This window comes from Halichoerus grypus, chromosome 2 (genome assembly GCF_964656455.1).
Source record: "Halichoerus grypus chromosome 2, mHalGry1.hap1.1, whole genome shotgun sequence".
NCBI lineage: Eukaryota > Metazoa > Chordata > Mammalia > Carnivora > Phocidae > Halichoerus > Halichoerus grypus.
In genome coordinates this window covers 5994443-6015337 of record NC_135713.1, presented here as the reverse complement: position 1 = coordinate 6015337, position 20895 = coordinate 5994443, and the positions used below count along the sequence as shown (strand labels likewise).

The 20895-nt window shown below is 57.1% G+C and overlaps 1 protein-coding gene across 3 annotated transcripts; it reads right to left on the bottom strand.

The window, feature by feature from the left end:
* Positions 1-122: 122 nt before the first annotated feature.
* Positions 123-20845, bottom strand: LOC118543368 (uncharacterized). Of its 3 annotated transcripts, none has more exons than XM_036104349.2 (12): positions 20524-20845; positions 19540-19622; positions 13403-13467; positions 12854-12988; positions 12534-12603; positions 11752-11833; positions 10474-10567; positions 10160-10240; positions 9718-9825; positions 8746-8854; positions 6580-6758; positions 123-5889 (listed from the first exon to the last, which is right to left on the bottom strand). In XM_036104349.2, the coding sequence occupies exons 2-11, from the start codon at positions 19604-19606 to the stop codon at positions 6724-6726; spliced, it is 846 nt and encodes a 281-aa protein (XP_035960242.1). In that variant the 5' UTR covers positions 19607-19622; positions 20524-20845; the 3' UTR covers positions 123-5889; positions 6580-6723. The 3 variants fall into 3 exon arrangements, with proteins under 3 accessions (XP_035960242.1, XP_035960268.1, XP_035960252.1); XM_036104375.2 differs by having other exon boundaries at positions 10528-10567; XM_036104359.2 differs by having other exon boundaries at positions 19540-19617.
* Between the last annotated feature and the right edge of the window lie 50 nt (positions 20846-20895).

Genomic DNA, 20895 nt, shown 5'->3' with positions numbered 1-20895 from the left:
TAGAAAATTCCAAAAAATCTGTAAGAAAACTTTGTACAATGAATACCTAAGTTTGGTGAGGTCTTGGGATGCAAGACTGCAACAGAAAAAACTACATTTAGAAAGCAGAAATTGTAAGGGGCGCCTGGGTGGCTCAGTTTGTTGGGCGGCTGCCTTCGGCTCAGGTCATGATCCTGGACTCCCGGGATCGAGTCCCGCATCAGGCTCCCTGCTCGGTGGGGAGTCTGCTTCTCCCTCTGACTCTACCCCCTCTTGTGCTCTCTCTTTCACTCTCTCTCTCTCTCTCAAATAAAATAAAATTAAAAAAAAAAAAAGAAAGCAGAAATTGTAAAAATATTATCTACATTAGCTCCAAAAACAATCAAATATGCAAGTATACATCTATAGAAAATATACACGGGATCTGTGTTGGAAAACTACAAAATTTTGAAGAAAGACACGTTAAAAGACGTGTCTTTGGCTTCCTGTAGGGTCCCCCTGTGCGGGTGGAGACCGAGAGGATGCGGGGGACTAGCGGGAGGGACGGAATGCAGTGTGCGCGCAGACAGGGTGGGGTGAAGGTGGGGACCCTGAGGATTCGGGGGTCTAGTGGGAGGGACGGAATGCAGTGTGCGCGCAGACAGGGTGGGGTGCAGGTGGATCGCCGCGGGAGATGGAGCTCTGTCTGTGTGGACAGCTCAGTGGCTGGCAGTGTGCTTCTAAGCCCGGGTCCCTGGGGAGGCTGACCTGGAGGACAGTGAAGACTGGCACTGAGGAGCCACCAGGCAGGCTTGGACCAGACACCTCATGACTAGATGCCTATGTTCCTCCACCGAGGGGGGTGCCTTGTGCCATGGAACCTGGGTGGCCCCAGTGACGGCCTTGGCTCTCAGGGTATGGCCGGGTCACGGATGACCTGTCATGCCTGGTCCAGGGTGAGCCAGCCTCTAGCAGCCCTGATGCCCCCAGGCAACACCCCAAACATCCACCCAGCTATGACCACTGCGCTGCGCACCTCACAGAGAAGGGCCCCGATGTGAGGGGCAGGCCCGGCCCAGGACACATCTGGGCACAGGATCGTGAGCTTTCTATAATCCCCTCATGGTAAATATTTTCCCCATCAGTGCGATCTGCTGCCATCCTCAAAAGTAGCTTCTTCCTGATGTGGACTTGGGCCCAGCTGCATCCCCCTGTGGGACTCCATGTGCGGCCCTTAGCCACGTTACAGGGTGGCGGTAACCCTTTCCAGGCATTAGGAAACCAGAACACCAGACGAGGGTCAGGCCGTGGAAATGAAGCAAGAGGCTGGTCAGTGGGGAAAAGACAGGCAAGAGAGAAATCATGGACAAATTGGGAGTTTCTCTCAATCAAAACTTGCCCTCTGCAAAAGATACCAGCAGGGAGGAAAGCTACAGGGGTGGGTGCACCAAATGCGGGGCCCTTGCAGACTGAAGACAAGCAGCTCTGGAGAGACAGGCCACGCACGGTAGGGGGCCGGCAGGGCACCTGGATGGGACTTGGAGCTCAGGACAGCCTCCCTGCAGGGCAGCTCCAACAGTGGGACAAGCCAGGAGCCCCACCCAGCCCGTCTCCCCACTGGCAAAGGGCACCGCCTCCCCAGGGGGTCTTTGGGGTCCTGTAGCCATGGCCACTGGCCCCCCCCCATTTGCAGACCATTCTCGCACTCCCCCGGGTCCTTCAGCCTCCTGTCTGACTGCCTGCTTGCCCGCCAGGTCCCCCTTCCAGCCACGGCCAGAGGCAGCCTGGTGGCAACATCTCTGTCTCCTGTGGGCCCCCAGCCTGGATCCCAAGCCCAGGAGGTGGCCCTGCACAACCCCATCACCCTCCCCGTGGGCTGCAATGGGGAACCCCTTGCTCCTGTTGCGACCACTGCAGGAAAGAGTTGCTGGGTCAGACAGGCCTGGTCCTCACCCAGGGCACCCACCCAGCTGGGTCTCTGTGAGGAGGAGGGTCCTCTGCCCCTGCTCCCCCGCCCCAGGCCTGGAAGGCAGTCCTGCTGTCTGGGAAGAGCGGGGCCAGCCAGGGCTCAGGAGGGCTGTGGGCACACACTGGAGTCAGCATGGGAGAGGAGGCACCTGCCAGGACTCACCCCTGCCCCCAGTGGGGAAGAAGGGCCTGATTGTTGAGGGGCCTGGGTCCTCTCTGGCTTCTTCATTCCAGGGTCCCCCAAACTACTGAGATTCCAGGCCCATCGCGAGCTCATTCTAGCAAAAGAATTCCCAAAGCTCAAGAAGCACCTGGCGAGTAGAAGCTCCCCGGAGGCCAGTCCCCATGGCCTGGGGCAGGGATGGGGGCAAGCAGAACCCTGCTAAAGCTACCCAGAGTTTGGTGTCCCGTTCTTTCTCCTGCTGGGCCCAAGGGCGCCCTTGGGGCTGAGCGGGGCTGTGGGGAGCGTGTCCACCTGGCTGCACGGGGCCCTGGCCCAGGGAGGTTTGGGGCCGCTGGGTGGGTCCTGAGCAACTTCCACACTTCTGTCAGGACGAGGAACAGACGTGCGCTGGCATTTACACCACCAAGTGGTTCCTTCAGTGTTTCATCGACCAGGAAAGGCCACCCAAGCAGACCCGGACCCTGACCTGCTCCCTGCCCCTGGCCCCCGGAGAGGCCCGAGCTCAGCCTCACCCTCTAGACCAGCCAGGCCCGACCCGGAGGCCCTAAGGCTGAGGCTCGCAGCCCAGACCCATCCTGGAGCACCCAAGAGGCCCCCTTGAAGTGGTCTGGAGGATGGGCTGTGTCCAACTCGGCTCCCTCAGGGAAGGCCAGGTCTGCCTGGGGAGTAGACAGGCCCTCGGCCCATTCTGCAGCCAGCCTGATGTCCTCTCGGGGCGTGTGGCCACCAAGCGTGGGGCAGAGTAGGTGGCCCCCCGGTATTTGCAGGTTGCGCTGGCCAGGCCCTTACCACCCGGAGTCCTTGGAGCCCCACCTTCCCTGGGAGGAGTGCACCCACAGGAGGGGCTGTGGGGCCTCGTCCGATGCAGCCAGGGGGGCGGCAGGGGCTCCCCATGGGCCCCGTCGAGGCTGCCCCCTCCACACCTGCTCTCCTCACAGACCCCCTTCTCACTCACCCTGCAGCTCTGGGATGCCTACATCCTGGACGCGGAGCGCATGGTCACAGCCATGGCATACAGCATCCTCAAGGTGCACAGCAATGAGTGAGCCTGTGGGAGCCCAGGTGTGCCCGAGGCGGGGGGGGGGGGCAGGGCGCTGGCCCATTGCTCCAAGGAGCGAGGAGCATGCAGGCCTCCACAGGGGACAGTGGCCAGCAGGAGGGCTGGGCGGGGCTCCCCACAGAGGAGCAGCCTGCATGGGGCCTCCTCCTGCCAGGGCTCTGCCCGCGGCGCTCCTGGCATGGCTGGACCCCCAGTACCTGCCCCGTGGAGGCACCCAGAACTCTTCCTGAAGCTGCCCCTGGAAGGTCTTCGGGAGATTCTGCAGGACAACCTGGCCCAGCCCCGGGACCTGGAGGATGAGGTGGTGCTCAGATACCTTTGGGCCTCCATGGCCCAGCTGAAGGATGAGGTGAGACCAGCCTCCCCCCAGGTGGGCCCCGTCCCCTCCCGATTCACCCTCCTGGGGCAGCACACAGTGGACAGAGCCCCCGGGGCCTTCCTCCTCATCTCTGTCCCTCTCCTGCTCCAACCTTGGGCAACCCAGGCCAGGGGCGGGCATCCGGGCACTCACTGCAGGGCTGGGCATCAGCACCTGGAGGGGTGTTGTCAGGGGCAGGCCAGGGTGGACACACAGGGAGCCACGAGCACACCCTGGGGCCCAGCCAGCTGGGAACAAACAGCCTGCTGGAGACGCTAACACAGTCTGCCTCTTTGTAGCCGGCCCTGAGGAGTTCCCCAAGATGCCCCTGGGTCTGGAGCAAGTTCCCAGGTGCCCGGGCCTCTCCTCCCTTCTCTTAGCATTGAGACGCTCCCCACAGTGGACAGGCTGGCCTCCCCAGGCCCAGCCTCCCAACATGAGCAGCCGGACCCCTTCCCGGCCAGGCCATCCTGAAGCCTGAGGAGCCGCTGCAGGAGGGCAAGTCCACGGAGCCCTCGGCTGCCCACCTGCATCAGGGAGCCCCCACAGGCTCAGGTTCTGGCCTGGCTGCACCCCGCCCAGGACCCCTCACTGGCCCGCCTGTCCCCACAGTGATGGGATTCCCTCCCCAACCTCCCCGGGCACCAGGAGAATGCAGGCAGGTGGCCCCCGAATGGGGCTTGAAGCCACAACACTGGGTTCCTTTCCCTTTAACACGTGCCTGGGCCACCCCAGTGGACACACTACAGACCAGGCCCCAGAACACCCCTGGGACTCCCGGGACGGGGTCCCCCCAGCCCACTAGAGAGCAAGCTGTGGACCCAGGACACACTTCCTGTCCTGTGGCCACTGCAGCTCATGCCCCTCTCGGGGACTGACCAGCACAGCCGAGACAGAGCCAGGGCCGCGCTGAGCCACAGCCCCGAGGCCCCGCACCTGCCCGGGACCGTCCGACCTCCGCGTCCACAGGGCTGCTAGATGCTCCCTGGCCCCTGGAGCGGATGCCGAGCATGGGGGCCCTGAGGCTCTGGCCGGCCAGCACCATGCCGTGCCTCGTCACACTGGCCTTCCTGGACGGCGGCAACCTCCCCCACCAGGAGTCGTAGGTCCCTGAGCCAGAGAGACCTCAACTGCTGGCCCCAGGCCCCGGGGGGCAGCAGAGACGACACGAGCCCCCTCAGGACCAGAATGAAGACTGATGGGAACAAGGCCCCCGTGGCCCTGGCCAGTCCTGGCTTCTGGCCCCAGGCTCGGCGAGCCCTCTCAGAGCTCTGTGTGGTCACCTGGGACCTGGGCATGCCCCACAGATCCACAGCTCCGACCGAGGACAGCACTGGGACCTCAGGCCACCCCAGCTAAGGGGGAGCAGGGGCAAGCAAATGAAAGCCCACCCTCCCCCTCCCCCACAGTAGGAGGCAGGTGCCCCCAGAGGCCACGTCTCAAGCAGTCACCTGGTAGCAGAGGCCGAGGCCATGAAGACGTGCTGGGACCCTGCCCGGGAACCCCAACACTGGAGCTCCAGGTCAGGTCCCTGTCCTCAGCACCTGCCTCCTAGGGGAACCACACTCAGGAATTGTGCCCCCCCCGGAGTCAGCAGAGGCTCTAAGGAGGGGGACACTGGCACCCATGCCCCCGTGATTTCAGCCTTCCTCTCAAGGAGAAGCAGGTCTCCCTCCCCAGGGGAAGGCCGCACCCTTGGTTCTGAGCCCCTGCTTGCTGTTAACAGTTCAATAAAGGGTGGTTGTGTGAAACTGTAAAGCCAGCCTGTTCCTGTGGAGCCCAGAGCTCCCTGCAAGAAGTGCAGGACAGACACCCAGAAGGAAAGAGGGTGGCTCGGCCCAGGCCGTGTCCCCGGTCCCTACAGGTGTCCCGCAGAGGGGCCTCCAGGCAGACACAAAGCTGAGGGTCCCCAGTTCCTTCCAATCTCAGCAAGACGCAGGCGTCCAGACCATCCCATAATTGACTGGGTCCCAACCTGTGGCAAAAGGGCCAGGACAGGGCTGGGAGGAGAGTGACAGCCAGAGTCCTGGGGGCCTCAGTTCACCACATCTGTGCAAAGTGTTCCCGGGGGGTCTGTCCAGGGAGCCTGGGCGGCCAGGGTCCCGCGGCGCTTCCTTCTTCCTTCCCCTGCTCCTTCCTCTGTCCCCACCTGCTCCTGGCTTCCAGAACCTCCATGCACCCTGCCTGTGCTCCTGGGGCACAGAGGGCCAGTGGGCGGGTCAGAGGGGGTCTGGAAGGGACATCACGGGGAGCAGGCACTTGCAGCCCCTGCAGCCTGGGCCCCCTCCTCGGGTGAGCTCAGCCTTCCCACCTTGTGCTCCTGGATCTCTCGCACCAGCGTCTAGAAGGCATCCGCAAGCCCTAGGAGGAAGGGGCTGCCTCAGAGTGGGACTGGGCCTGGGGGCCTGGCAGGGGGAAGGGGGACCGAGGGATCCAGCCCTCCCCCACCTTCTCCCCACCCCGACTCCCACACACAGGAAATGGGGTCCTGCTCATCCTGTTACAAGCCCCAGGGCTACCCCCGTGAGGCAGCTTGTCCTCAGGAGCTCCCCCACAGGGCAGTCCTTGGTCTGGCTCCCAGCTTGAACATTCCCTGTCCCACTCCTATCTGACCTATCAACCTTGTCCCCAGTAGCCCATGAAGGGTTCAGGGCCAACAGGTGCCCACAGAGCTCTCTGGGAGCAGAGGGGCCAACACCCCAGGGTCGCTGCTCCGGCCTGGCTCAGGGCAGCTCTCTCCAGGACCTCTGCCCCTCCCTGTAGCTCTGTCAGCCCAGACCCTGGACCCAGCCTCCGTCGCTGCCCAGCCATCCAGAGACACTTAGAATGCTTGGGCCGCTGGGTCATGGGGATCCCAGAGTGTCCCAGAGAGTCCCAGACCTGGAGCCAGACCCTTCACTGGAGTCCTTCACTCCCTTGATCTGCTCCCTGCAAGGAAGAAGGTGAGAACCAGTCCCTGGGTTGCAGGGACGGTGCACCAGGACTCTGACAGAGAGATAGGAGGAGAAACAGAGGGACACGGAGGTCCCCGAGCGCCACCCAGCAGCTCACCGGTACTGGTGGATGTCCTCCAAGGACGTGGTGGTGGTGATGGCAAACACACACAGGAAGCCTTCTCCGGTGGGCACATACTGGTCCCACAGGGCGCTATATTCCTCCTGGCCCGCTGTGTCCAGAATGTCCAGCAGGCACGTCTCACCATCCATAACCACTTGCTTCTGATAGGAGTCCTGCAGGAGGACAGTGCTGCAGGACCCCCTGCCCGCCTCACCTAGGATGGGGCAATCCAACCACCAGCCCCTCCTGGGCACCTCTCCTGCCCCGCCCCCAGGTCCCACGGTGGGGGGACAGCCTCCTATGGAGCACACAGGACACAAGCCCACATCAGGATTCACGGCTGAGGACAGGAGCAGCAACCCTCACTTCCATGCTGGGGTCATGCTCATCCACGAAGTGGTTCTGGATGAGCTGGATGGTCCGGGCACTATTCCCACACCTCCAGTGCCCACCTCCCTCAGCACAGATCCTGAAGTCCATCTTGTCTCACATCACTGGGGTGCTGGAGGAAGTTCTGGTCAGCCTCCTGGCTGTTGTCCTCTGAGTCAGCAGATTTATCTCTTGGGCTGAGCCTTCTGCTGGGCCTTACCCTCACGGTTCCTCACCGTCTCGGTAGCCATTGAACAGGTGTGTGTATTTGGTCTTAACCCTGTGCTCGCTCTAATTCTCAGCGGGGTGTTGACTTGAGCCTCTGTTCACCATCTCAGGATATGGGACCACCTTCCTCTTTTCAAGATACAAAATGCAACCTGTCCTTGGGATTCTACTCCAAGCCCTGGGGAGGCCCAGATAGACACATTTCTGAGAAAGAGATACGACTCATGTTATCTGTGCCTTTGGGAGTTATTGATAGGGCTAGCCACTCACAATGGTCACCAGGGACCCAGACTGGACTGAGCCCGTTCCCTACCCTATTGGAAAGGACACCAGGAAAGGGAATACATTTTCTGTTCAGGACTCAAGGATTTCCTGGAGGCATTCATGACACTGATGTGTAAGAAACATACACGGACTTATGGTTCCTGGACCAGGTGTCACAGGTCCACAGTGACCCAGCTGCACTTTGAGGACCAAGACTCTCACAGGGGCCACCCAGGTTCATAGGTACGAGGCACCCCCCTCATGAGACTGGTCTGCGGCAGCCCCTGGGAAAACCAGTCCACCCCTGCCTGGTGGCTCCTCAGCGAGGACTTTGGTGGCCCTCCAGGTCAGCCTCCGGGGACCCCGGGCTTTAAAGCACACGGCCAGCCCCAGCGCTCTGCATGCAGACACAGCTCCACCTCCCGCCACTATTCACCTGCACCCCACCCTGTCTGGGCGCACACTGCATTCCTGTCCCTCCCGCTTGTCCCCCGCAAGCTCAGGGTCTCTACCCGTACCCGGTGACTCAACACCAAACCCGGGCTTCTGATAAGGACAGACCGTCCAGAGAACCCTAAGGTGGCCAGAGAGGCGCGAACACTGTCCACACACTAAGGAGCTGCACTAAATCCTTGCTGGCTGGTGCTGGTGTGGGGGGCACACATCCAACAGGGATCCCCATTTCCTAAGATGCATGCAGAGATTTCAACAGATAAAACAGACCCGAGGTCTGGGCTTTGCTGGGACACACTTGCTGCTGGGGAAGCGTGTGTTGAGCACAGGACCCAGGGCTAGACCCGGGATGGCATTTGGGGGTTCACCATAATATCACCATAATATCTATCTTTACAATGATATGGAATTGTCTAAAACAAAACGCAACAACATGCAGAACTACAGGAAAACTCCAAGAGTGGCAGTCATTCGGTCCGTGTGCGTCCTCTTCCAGCCGAGTCTGTGCCGCCTGGCCCCCAGCACCCCACAGTGCCCCCCCACGGCCCCCACCCTCAGTCCCCTGCTCTTCAGGAAGAAGCTCCACGTCAACTTTTGGGGTTCAGCTCACATGGGGACGACGCAAGGACCTCGTCTGGGCGCCCTCACCATCGCCCCAGACCCGGGATCGCGGGGAGGGGCCCCTGGCTCGTCCCCAGCACTTGTACCACGCGGCAGTGTTTTGTTTGCTGCCCCTACCTCCCCTCCTCTGAGACCCCGCGTTCCCCACCCAGAAGCCCCTGGGCCACCCCGACACCTGGAGTGTGCCCTGCAGACCCCAGCGCCCTGCTTGCCCCCCAGCCTCACCTGACCCCACAGCGGTCCCCAAACATGACGTGGTTGAGAAGGTCTGGGTCACGTCCAGGTCAATTTGCCTGACGTCCTTGGAGAAGAGCTGGGCCTGCTCCTTCATCTTCTGTGGGCAGAGCCGGGAAGCAGGAGGCAGCTTCAGGACACGGAACCCTAACTGCCACCAACAGCCCCTCTAAGCAGGGAGCGCCGCTAGCCGCCACATGAGTGTGCCCTGCAGAAACCTCCTTCTGTCCCTTGTCTCTGAGGCCAGGGCCCTGCACAAGTGCCCACCGTGCCCGTGATGCCCACGTCAGGGCTGGTGCTCAGCAGCCCTGGGCGGGGAGGGCCTCCAGTGGTCAGCCCGAAGCTCTCCCCTCCCCCACGCACAGGAGCACCAGCCCGGGCCCTGAGCCTGCCCTGCGGAGGCTGCTCCCTGGAACCTGCTCCCAGGGCACAGGCCCATCTCAGGGCCCTCGGGGAGACAGGGAGGGTCACTGGGCCTATGCTCCTGATGCCCGTGGAGTCCTACAGCCACCAGGCGGGGTGGCAGGGGCTAGCTCTCCTCCCCTTCCCATCCCCACCCAGGAGCTCCTTCCGCAGCCCCAGCAGGAATCTGGCACCAGCCCACTCGGTCGGCCCCCACTCCAGGCCCTGGGGCCAGGAGGGCTGCTGTGGGAGCTCCAGGCCTGTTAAGGGTGCCGGTTCCCATCACCCTGATGCTAAACCCACCCAGGAATAGGACAGAGACTCACAGCCCTGACTTCTCTGGACCCCAAGTCTGTCCTTCTTTAGGGTTCATGGGACTGAGGCTGGGCAGCAGGGAGATGCGTGGAACCCTGGGGTCTGAGAGGAACCAGAGAGCACTGAGGCCGCCCTGGGTCCCCAAGGCACATGACCTCACCCGCCCCCGCCCCCCGACTTGTTCCCCTTAGCTTCTACCAAGTCCTCATCTAAAGGTCATGCCTCTGCAGGGTTGGAAGGGCTTACCTCGTAGATCCCTTGGTGGCTGGACTTCACCTGCTCAATATCAAGCACGAGGGCCCACACCTGACCCCTCACCTGGGGAGGGACCACTTTATACCCCCGACGATGCATCTACAGAAAGAAAGCAGTGCTGGTGAGACAGGCCCAGGATGGCACCTTGGAGCCCAAGGAGCACAAGCATCTAGAAGATTCTGGTCTTGGGTCCATGGCGTCTCCAGAGAGGCTGGGTGTCCCTTGAGCTGTGTCTTGTCTTCCACAAGGAGGAAGGGACAATGGCCCTGACCTGCCGGCCCCTCTAGTGCCCTCCTTGGGCCTGGGGAGGCTTGGGCTTGGGCAGCAGACTTTCCTTAGGCAGGGGGACTCTCGTGGGGTCGGGGGGACGCTGAGGGCTGTACCCCCACCCCTGTCGGGACACAGTGCCGTCTGCGGGCACGCAGCGCCCCACCTTCTCACTGAGCCGGTAGTGGTCCCAGGTCTGCAGCATCTTCACCCACTTGTCGGCTCTCCGGGTCTCCTGGCGATGTTGCTGGAACATGACAAGGGGGCAGCAGATGAGCCGCCCGCTGTGTAGACTGGTGCCTGGGCAGTGTCCAGGGGCCTTCATGTGAACAGACTCAGAGAGCCCGAGGGGCACAGGGCCGCTCCCGCTGACCACGGCTCTGGGGCTCAGGCTTGGCCCCGGCAGTGCGTGGGGTGCTGGGATGGGGGATTTGGTGAAACAGCCCTTGGGACCGCTTTGGGGACCAGGTCTGCTGTCACCTGGCTCCATGCCCACCCAGCACGTCCTGCCCGAGCCCCAGGACAGGCTCGTACTTTTGCCTCGTGGGGGTTGGGGCCGGGCATCTCCTTCTCCCTGGAAGGCAAGAGAAGCAGAGTCTGAGGACCGGGCCCCCAGCCCCATAGCACAAGGCTCAGCCCAGGAGCCTCGGGAGGGGTGGGCTGACCCCAGGGAGGGCAGGGGCGGCCAGGTGCCTGGGGCTCAGGCAGGGCAGCATCCTGCCTGGGGTGGGAGAAGGGTTGTTGCTGGCAGGTGGGCCAGGCGGGGGCATCTCAGCAGCCCCCACGAGGTGGGACCTGCCCCCGTCCTGGGATGGGCCAGCCTGAGACCTGTCAGTGCCGCCGGTGCCCCCTGGGACCGTCCGCCTGAGGACCCCATGCCTTCACAGGGCCTGACTGCTCAGCATCCAGCCTGCCTCTCCCTCACCCTGGCCGTCACCCCTGCTGTTCCCTGACACCAACCCTCTTGTCGGTCACTTCTGCCTCTCTGGCCCATTTCTGCCCCTTGTCTTGTCAGAGCTCTAAACATGACCCACCCCTGACCCATCTAAACGGCCCCTTATCCCTGGGCGGTGAGGAGGGCCTGAGGCCCCAGGGGCAGCCCAGTGGGCACACGTGGAGTCTCCAGCCTCACCCAGGTCTCATGGCAGCCATCGGCCCAGCAGCCTCCTTCCCTGATACCAAGGCCACTGCACTGTCCCCCCTCCCTCATTCCCACCCCAGGGCAGCCTCCTCCTCCAGCCCAGGCTCGTCAGCCCCTCCCTCTGCTGCCCACCTCCCTCCCTGACCTGGCCTTGTCCCTGACATCTTCTTGCCATCCCCCAGAAGCCTTTGGGAGCTGCGGCAGCTCTGGCCTAGGGGTGTCACTGAGGAGTACCCCTCTGCCCTCACCCCAGACCAGACTGCCCTCCAACAGAAAGGATGCCACCTTCCCAGAGCCCCTCACCCTCTGGAGCCCCTGCTGAACTGAATGGACTCACTGTCTGAATGCAGGAGGCAGACATGGGGCCCTCCCCGAAGCAGGCGTGGAGGCCCCTCCTCAGAGTGCCCAGGGGCCTGGCCCAAGGCCCAGCTCCATTCCTGCCCACTTCCTGGGTTTGCCTCCTGGGTCTCTCAGCTCCAGCCCAGGCCAGACTCTGGCCCTCAGAGGGCTCCAGGGAATGAGGCCTGAGCTGGGGAGATGGGTCCTGCGCCGAGAGAGGTGTTCCTGCAAATGCAATCCCCCCCTGAGGTGGATGAAGGAGGGCCCAAGTAACTCACTGCAGAAAGCCATGATGGTCCGTGAGCCTGCACAGCGGGAGCTCAGCATCTTCCCATGGGTCCCATGGAGACCCTGCTGTGCCTGAAACAGAGAGGGCCTGTGGTGGGGGTTCTGTCAGAGCCAGGGGCATGGGTGACAGGAGGGAGCAGAATGGCTCCTCTTTCCCCTGCATCCTAGGGAGCCCAGGACCCGCTGAAAATGGCCCAGCAGGAGAGGCAGGACCTGTCTGCCCCATGGGAGCAGCCTGACAGCCTGACAGCCCCACCTGCTTCTCCCAGTGATGATCCCCGCCCGGCTTGCCCTGCTCCTACGGGCAACAATACCCACTTGGGTCTCATCTGCTGGACTCTGCTCTGATCCCAGCCTGGGACATAACTGCTCTTGCTGTTGAGGATTCCCTTTGGGCCAGAGCTGCTCCTGCCTGCCTACGAGCCCCGCCTGGGCCTCCCGTGCACCTGCTGCCTAGGATCCCCCCCGCCTGGGCCTCATCAGCTACTGACGACTAGGATCCCCGCCTGGGCCTCATCGGCTACTGACGACTAGGATCCCCACCTGGGCCTCATTGGCTACTGACGACTAGGATCCCCACCTGGGCCTCATCAGCTCCTGACAACTAGGATCCCTGATGGACCCTCGCCTGCTACTGATGCCTCCCTCCCCCGGTCTCACTTGTTCCTGACGACTCTGGGCCTTCTCTGGGCTGAACTCGCCCATCCTTGGCTCTGGTCCCCACCACTGCAGTGGGTGCTCCTAGAGTTGATGGTTCCTCTCTGGGCCTCACCTGAGTGTAATTGGCTATGATGTTGGCCTGTTGCTAGGTCAGCGGGGTCTCTAGGTCCTCTTTCATGGTGCTGTAACCAAAAACATCCAAATAGGAGCCTGCATGAAAACCTCCAGAGAACAAAGGGGTCTGCTCTGTGTGGGCAGATCCCAAGTCTGTCTGAGCTGAGAGTGGAGAAAACCCTCTAGCTCCGGGGGGGAAAAGCTGGGCTGGCGGATCCCACGCGGGCACTCCCATTCCGTGGCACTCTCACCCTCAGACTCCCTTCCCAGCCACTGTCCCCATGCATGCTGTCACGCTGAGTTGACAGAGTCTCTTACCCCGTTTCCAGGAGCACATGGGGGTCCGGGAGTCTCTGGGAAACTGCTGACCTGATGCTTGGTGTGGCGTCCCCCAGCCCGGGGCCCGCAGCACGAGGCTGGCTGGGAGGGCTGGCCATCGAATGCTCCTGCGGGCTTAGGGGGGCAATTGAATGTGTCTCTGAGCTCTCACAAGCACAGGCGACAAAAGGGAAAAAGCAATGAGTGGACATCATCCACATGAACAACTTTGGCAGCAAGAGTGTGAGCAAACTCCCCACCCTGATTGCAAGGCTTGTGAATGGCCCGAGGAGGGGTGAAGGGGAAAGCAGGAGGGGCTTCGTCGTCCCTGCCAGGGAGGAGCATGCTGGCTCCTGGCCCAGGAGGCTAGGACCGGGCAGCAGGGGGGCAGCCCTCCCCGCCGGAGCTGTGGAAGGGCTGCATGCGCCGGCCCATGGTCAGTGCTCGGGGGTCCAGTGTCCTCAGCCACAGCCCGGGAGGCCACGCCACCCACCCGGAGCCCGAGCCCCCACAGTGGCCCGAAGGGAGCAGCGAGCAGGGCACACTCACCTGTGACCTGTCGCTGTGTGAGCTGTACCTCCTGTCTACATGGGGGTCGTGGGGCGAGCAGGGCACTGAGAGTGTGGCAGAGACAGGGACAGAGAGCGTGAACGCCTCCCTCTGCCTGGAGACATAGAGCCTAGTGCGGGCCAGGCAGCAGGGAACCCTGGGGCGCCACAGCTCCGCCCAACGGGGTCCCGTGTCATTAGTGCACATCAGCAGTGTCCCGTCAGCACCTAGCCCTTCACCCTGAAGGTTACGCTCGCGGGGAGGGTCTTGGCACCACACACGGTGGGAAGGCCTGGCTTGGCACCTTCCCACCATCCTTAGCTACCATGCTCAGGTCTTCTAGGCACCCCGCCCTTCTAGGTAGACTGTGTGTCACAAATGTCCTCCCACCCCCAAGGGTTCTCAGCATGCATTTTGCACTTCAGAACATTTGAGGGGCTCCCAGGTGGCTGAGTCAGTTGAGTGTCTGACTCTTGATTTTGGCTCAGGTCATGATCTTACGGGTTAAGAGACTGACCCCATGTTGGTCCCTGGGCTAGGCTGGAGTCTGCTTGAGATCCTCCCTCTGCCCCTCCCTCCGGTCAAGCTCTCTCTCTCTCTCTCAAATAAATAAAGAAATTCTTTCAAAAATTAACATTGAAGAACATTTGAGAAATCTTTATCATCTCTGCAAATGTTCCTTCATATTTGGAATGGCTGTATAATTGCCTTTCATGGATGCACCGTGATTTCTATTAGAAGCCCCTATTCTTTAATATTTATTGAAAGATAGTCAATACACAATGTTATATTAGTTTTAGGAGCACAACTTAGTGATTCAACAATTCTGTACATTACTCAGTGCTCTCCAGGAGAAGTGTACTCACCACCTGTCCCCATACAGAGTTATTACAATACCATTGCCTGTATTCCCTATGCTTACTTTTTGAATTTCCAGACTTATTTATTTTAGAACTGGAAGTTTAGAGCTTTTCATAGTCTTCATCTCTATTTTCCATCCCCCACCCCCTTCCTCTCTATCAAATCAACCAAGGAGATCCTTCACATTAGAAAGAGAAAGGACAAAAACTGTATTATCATCTGAACAGTTGCACAAAAAGCATTTGACAAAGTATAGCATCCTTTCTTGATGAATATTCTCCACAGTTTAGGGACAAAGGGAACATACCTCAATATCATAAAAGCCATATATGAAAAGCCCACAGGGAATAGCATTCTCAGTGGGGGAAAAACCGAGAGCTTTTCCCCTAAATCAGGAACAGGACAGGGATGTCCATTCACCACTGCTGTTCAACATAGTACTACAAGACCTAGGCTCAGCAATCAGACAACAAAAGAAATAAAAGGCATCCAGATCAGCAAAGAAGTCAAACTTTCACTCTTCACAGATGATATGATACTCTATGTGGAAACCCAAAAGTCTCCAACCCAAAATTACTAGAACTCATACAGGAATTCAGCAAATTGGCAGGATATAAAATCAATGCACAGAAGTCAGTTGCATTTCTATACCCTAACGAGACAGAAGAAAGAGAAATTAAGGAATCGATCCCATTTACAATTGCACCAAAAGCCATAAGATACCTAGGAATAAACCTAACCAAAGAAGTAAAATTTTTGTACTCTGAAAACTACAGAACACTTATGAAAGAAATTGAGATAGACACAAAAAATGGAAAAACATTCCATGCTCATGGATTGGAAGAACAAATATTGTTAAAATGTCTATGCTACCCAGAGCAATCTACACATTCAATGCAGTCCTTATCAAAATACCATCAACATTTCTCACAGAGCTGGAACAAACAATCCTAAAGTTTGTATAGGACCAGAAAAAAAAACAAAACAAAACCGAATACCTAAAGGAATGTTGAAAAAGAAAAGCAAAGCTGGAGGCATCAAAATCCGGACTTCAAGCTCTATTACAAAGCTGTCATCATCAGGACAGTATGGTACTGGCACAAAAACAGACACATAGATCAATGGAACAGAATAGAGAGCCCAGAAATGGACCCTCAACTCTATGGTCAACTGATTTTCAACAAAGCAGGAAAGAATATCCAATGGAAAAAAAGACAGTCTCTTCAATAATTGGTGTTGGGAAAATTGGACAGCCACATGCAGAAGAATGAAACCGGACCATTTCCTTTCACCACACACAAAAATAGACTCAAAATAGCTGAAAGACCTAAATGTGAGACAGGAGTCCATCAAAATCCTACAGGAGAACACAGGCAGCCAACTCTCCGACCTTGGCCACAACAACTTCTTCCTAGACACGTCTCCAACGGCAAGGGAAACAAAAGCAAACGTAAAGTATTGGGACTTCATCAAGATAAAAAGCTTTTGCACAGCAAAGGAAACAGTAGACAAAGCCAAAGACAACCTCCTGAATGGGAGAAAATATTTGCAAATGTTTTATCAGATAAAGGGCTAGTATCCAAACTCTATAAAGAACTTATCAAACTCAACACCCAAAACCAAAAAATCCAGTCAAGAAATGGGCAGAAGACATGAACAGACATTTCTCCAAAGAAGACATACAAATGACCAACAGACACATGAAAAAATGCTCAACAGCACTCGGCATCAGGGAAATACAAATCAAAACCATGATGAATTGGGGCCTCATGCCTGTCAGAATGGCTAAATTTAACACCAGAGGAAACAACAGGTGTTGGTGAGGATATGGAGAAAAGGGGAACCCTCTTACACTGTTGGTGGGAATACAAGCTGGTGTAGCCCCTCTGGAACACAGTATGGAGGTTCCTCGAAAAGTTAAAAATAGAGCTACCCTACAACTCAGCAACTGCACTACTAGGTATTTACCCAAAGGATACAAAAATACTAATTCAAAGGGATATAGGAACCCCAATGTTTATAGCAACATTATCTACAATAGCTAAATTATGAAAAAAGTCCAAATGCCCATGGACTGATGAATGAATAAAGAAGATGTGTGTGTGTATATATACATACATACAGACACACACACAATGGAATATTACTCAGCCATCAAAAAAATGAAATCTTTTCATTTACAGTGATGTGGATGGGGCGTTTTATGCTAAGTGAAATATGTCAGAGAAAGACAAATACCATATGATTTCACTTATATAGAATTTAAGAAACAAAACAGATGAACATGGTGGGGGAGAGAGAGAGAGGCAAACCATAAAACAGACTCTTAACTGGAGAGAACACACTGAGGGTTATTGGAGGGAGTTGGGCGGGGATGGACTAGATGGGTGATGAGTATTAAGGAGGGCACTTGTTGTGATGTGTCCTGGGTGTCATATGTAAGTGAAGAATCGCTAAATTCTACTCCTGAAACCATTTTTACACTGTATGTTAACTAACTGGAATTTAAATAAAAACTTCAAACAAACAAACAAAAAACCCCACAAGGTGAACAAACCAAAATTAAGTTTACACTTATGTGTTGATTTGTAAGTCTGATGTTTAAAGTGACTAACCACAGGGAGCCCCATCAATTTAATGAGCCAGGCTACAGGAACCTGGTGACAGCAAGCTCTCTAAATCCACTGACAGCACATCACCTGGGAAGAGGCGTCCAGGAAAGTGCAGTCTTGTCCAGTCCCGCCTCGGACCACCGGCATGCCCATGATCTGGTTACGATGGTCTGGAGGACAGCAGTGATGGCCCCGTTCCACACCCAGAGTCACACTGCTGCTGTCCCCCTTAGCAGCACTGGTGGGGGTCTGGAAACCAGTGCAGGCAGGATATCTGGGCTTGCAGGAGCATCCTTTCATATCCCTGCATTCATAATGCCCTTTATAACATCTCTGGATGTACAGCTCTCCTCCTATCTGGTTACAAACGTGGGTGTGTTTACATCCATCCCTTCTACTCTCAGCCTTCATCAGGCCTACCAAATGTGGAGAAGCCCTCAATCCAAGTCATTTTTCAGAGGTTTGAAAGCCTGTGAATTAAAGCCCTATTATGTTGAGCCACTTAAGTTGAGTTTACACTGACATTTAAAAACAAAATAATTATCAAAGCTTTTAAATGTGGAAATGGAGATGTTAAGGTTGTTTTACTTTATTTATATTTATTATTATTTTTTTAAACCTTGTTTTAAAATCTCCGCATACACGTGAGGCTTTGTGCTTAGGTAGGGCCTGGCTCCATCTCCGAATGGTCTGGAAGCCCCGCGGAGAAAACCTTTCCGCCACACAGGTTTTCCCCCGCCTTCCCGTGTCACCTGCAAGGCACCGAACCCCGCCACATCTCAGCTCTCTCATCGGCACAAAGAACGAGAGGCTCCTTTCTGGCCTGAAGCATCGATGGGTTTAGGAGAGCTCCTGATAAACATCACATGCCATGTGAAAGGTGCTGAAGCCACGGCCGCACATCACGTGACACGCTAACGAGCCACAAGGGCTTCTTGGCTTTGTCCTTCCCCGCCTGGGCTGACAGAGAGTTCTTCCCCCTGGGCCTCCCCATGCTCACATCTGCCCAGATGTCGGGAGACACGGCCCAGGCTTCCAGCTGCAGTTTGGACTCGGGACCTCGCACACTCCTGAGAGCGGCCCGCGAGTGCTTGCCCCCAGTTCCCCGTGGGGCTGTGCAGGCAGCAGAGGGACGGCCCGCGAGTGCTTGCCCCCAGTTCCCGGCGGGGCTGTGCAGGCAGCAGAGGGCCTGGCGGGCGAGTGCAGCAGGCTGCATAGACAGTCACGAGGGCACTGGCAGGCAGCCCGAGCCGGAGCAGGCAACGGGATCCACCCGAAGTCAGCAACAATCCCGTGATGCTATGGTGGGACCAGGAGGAGGAATAGGGCACAAGGCGGACGCGGTCACCTGCAGCACAGAGCTGAGCTGATCCCCTGCACAGTTACCCCCAGGGAGTGTGCATGCTTGTGCGATTAACTCACTTCCTTGGAAAGTAACTGTTCATTCTTGTCCCTTTCCCTTCTGCACGGAACTTTGCAAGGACAATTGACAGACATGAGGGACTTATATTAGACTCTTTGACTTTCGATTCCACTCATGCCTGGAATACATAATAGGATCATATAGGGCAAAAAAGTTTTTAAAGGAACTAAGACCTCTAAATAATGGAAACTGGCAAAGTCTGTCTTACCTAGTCTCTCCTCTCTGCCTTTAGGTCGCTGCCCAGCAGACTCGGGGGCGGCGGCCTTCCTCGGGGCTACCACTCACCTCCTGAACCAGCATCATACCTCAGTAGACGCCAATGCCTTCTGCTGTGGACCCCAGGGCTTCACTGACCCTGAGACGCCCACAGGGGAGCGTGCACAGCACCACACAGGGGTCACAGTCAGGAGTCAAAGAATCAAGGGCAGGCCTCAACCCTGGAGGACTGTGGACAAGGGATAAAAGGCACCTCCAGGTCGATCTGGCAGGCAATTCTGAGAGCTCACTCCATGCTGCTCAGAAAGTTCTGGGCACAGCAGCACTCCAGATGCCCTCTGTCATGACCTTGATAATTCATCCTTATACCGACTTTCCTGCTCCTCTCACTCCTCTGGTCCTTCATTCACACTCTCTGGGATTATTTCCCAAGTAAGGCAAGCATCAAGCCCTTGTCCTAATTGTTCCTTTAGAGGGAACCAAGTTACAGCAACTGCATCCCTTTATTTAGTCACCAAATATTTATTGAGGACCTACTGTGTGTCAACTATTTGTTGAGGACCTGCTTGAGCCATCAAAGAAGAAAAAGATGTGTCGCCTTGCCCTCCAGAGCTCTCAGTCTAGTGCATAATTAAATGTCACCTACTGAAACAAGGAAGAGATTCACATCCCTAGACGGTGGAAAAGGATTTTATGATCAAATTATTTCAGTGTCAGTTTAAGCCGCCTTCTCAAGCTAATTGGTGTCAGCTACCTTCCACCTTCCACACCATGATACCGGATGACCTATGCAAGGTTTGCAAAGTCTAATGACCAACTGACCACCTCTGTAGGTCTTTAAAAGAGGTTGGAGAGGCTGAGAGAGGTAATAGATTATAAGAGCTTTTTTTTTTTTTTTTTCCCTATGCTGGTGCTTTTATGAGGACTTCTGCCCACGGAGGGGAAGGATGAGAGACACTTTCCCTTCAATTCACATGAAGGAGAGGTGGTGGTGCTCTGTCTCCAAGCTCTAAGGACATATCAACCTTTCATGAGATGTCCCCTGGAGCTTGAGGACCAGGTAGACTGGTGTCTGACCCTTGTCTGATTCATGTCCAACTCATCTGTCCTGCCAAGCAAAGAGGTGGGTATCAGGGCAAAGAAGGCACATGGGGTTCTCAGACCTCATGGGGGCCCATGACAGAGTGGTGGCTCAAAGTCCTGTCCTGAAGTACCTCCAGGGGACACCAAGAGACCTCAGCATAGAGGTGCCACCTTGTGCCTTGGCCTGACAGGTCTCTAGCCACCAGCCTGCGTCAAGGAATTGCAGACAGAGATCCCTAGTAAGAGGGGGTGGATGAGACGGTAAAGGGCTGTCCAGAGACCTTTCAGTCTGGTCCCCACCTACCTGTGCACCTTCCCTTCCTCCCAGTCTCCTCCTCATGAAGCTCCACCCCCATCTTTTCTTGCTGCCCTTGGAGCACATCAAGATTGTTGTGCCTCAGGGGCCCACAGTTGCTCTTCCCTCTGCTTGGAAGGGACTTTCTGGTAGACTTCCGCAAGTTTGGCTCTTCATCATTACATTTCTGCTCCACTCTCACCTCCTCACAGAGGCTGGCCTTTGCAAGCACCTGGTTAAAGTACTTCCCCGGTCTTTGTCATCTTCTTGCCTTTCCCCTCCCTCACTTTTATGAATCATGAGTTTCTGCTCCATGAACTTTCAGCCAAGGGAACAGGCCTATTGAGCCAGCATTCAGAGCTAGAGACCTACAACCACGTTGGTAGAGGGGGCCTAGAGCCCTAACCAGAGCCGCTGACACACTGATTTGATTCATGGAGTTCTACACCTCCACCGGCCTATACCGTAACTCCCAGCCACATGTGGGCACCCTGCCCTTGAACTGTGGCTAGTAACACATGTTAAAACAACAATGCTTTGGACAAACTGAGTAGAATAAATATAGCATTACAATGAATTTCACCTGTGTCTTTTACCTTTTCGGTGTGGTTACCAGACAGTTTTAAGTTACCTGTGTGGCTCCCATCGCGTTCCTACTGAGCGGCGCTACTCTAGACCCTCTTTCGGTTGTCTTTTTCCCTTCTGCCAGCGGACTGGAAGCCCCGCGCGGACTCCTGCGGCTCGGCTCAAGGATGCGCCTCCAACGTCGGCGCCTAGTAGGTGCGCGGTCAGAACTGCCCCGCGAGCGGGTGGTCGGTGCGTGCACGAACCTACGCTGCGTGGAGACGGGTCAGCAGGTTGGGACGTGCTGATCCCGGGGGCATCTCCCACCGGGAACCCCGACGCTGCCGCTTCTGCAGCTGGGGCTCCAAGGACGCACCCCCGAGGAAACACCCAGAGAGTGCGCCCGAGGTGCGGGGAAGGGGGGCGCTGCGCGGAAGAG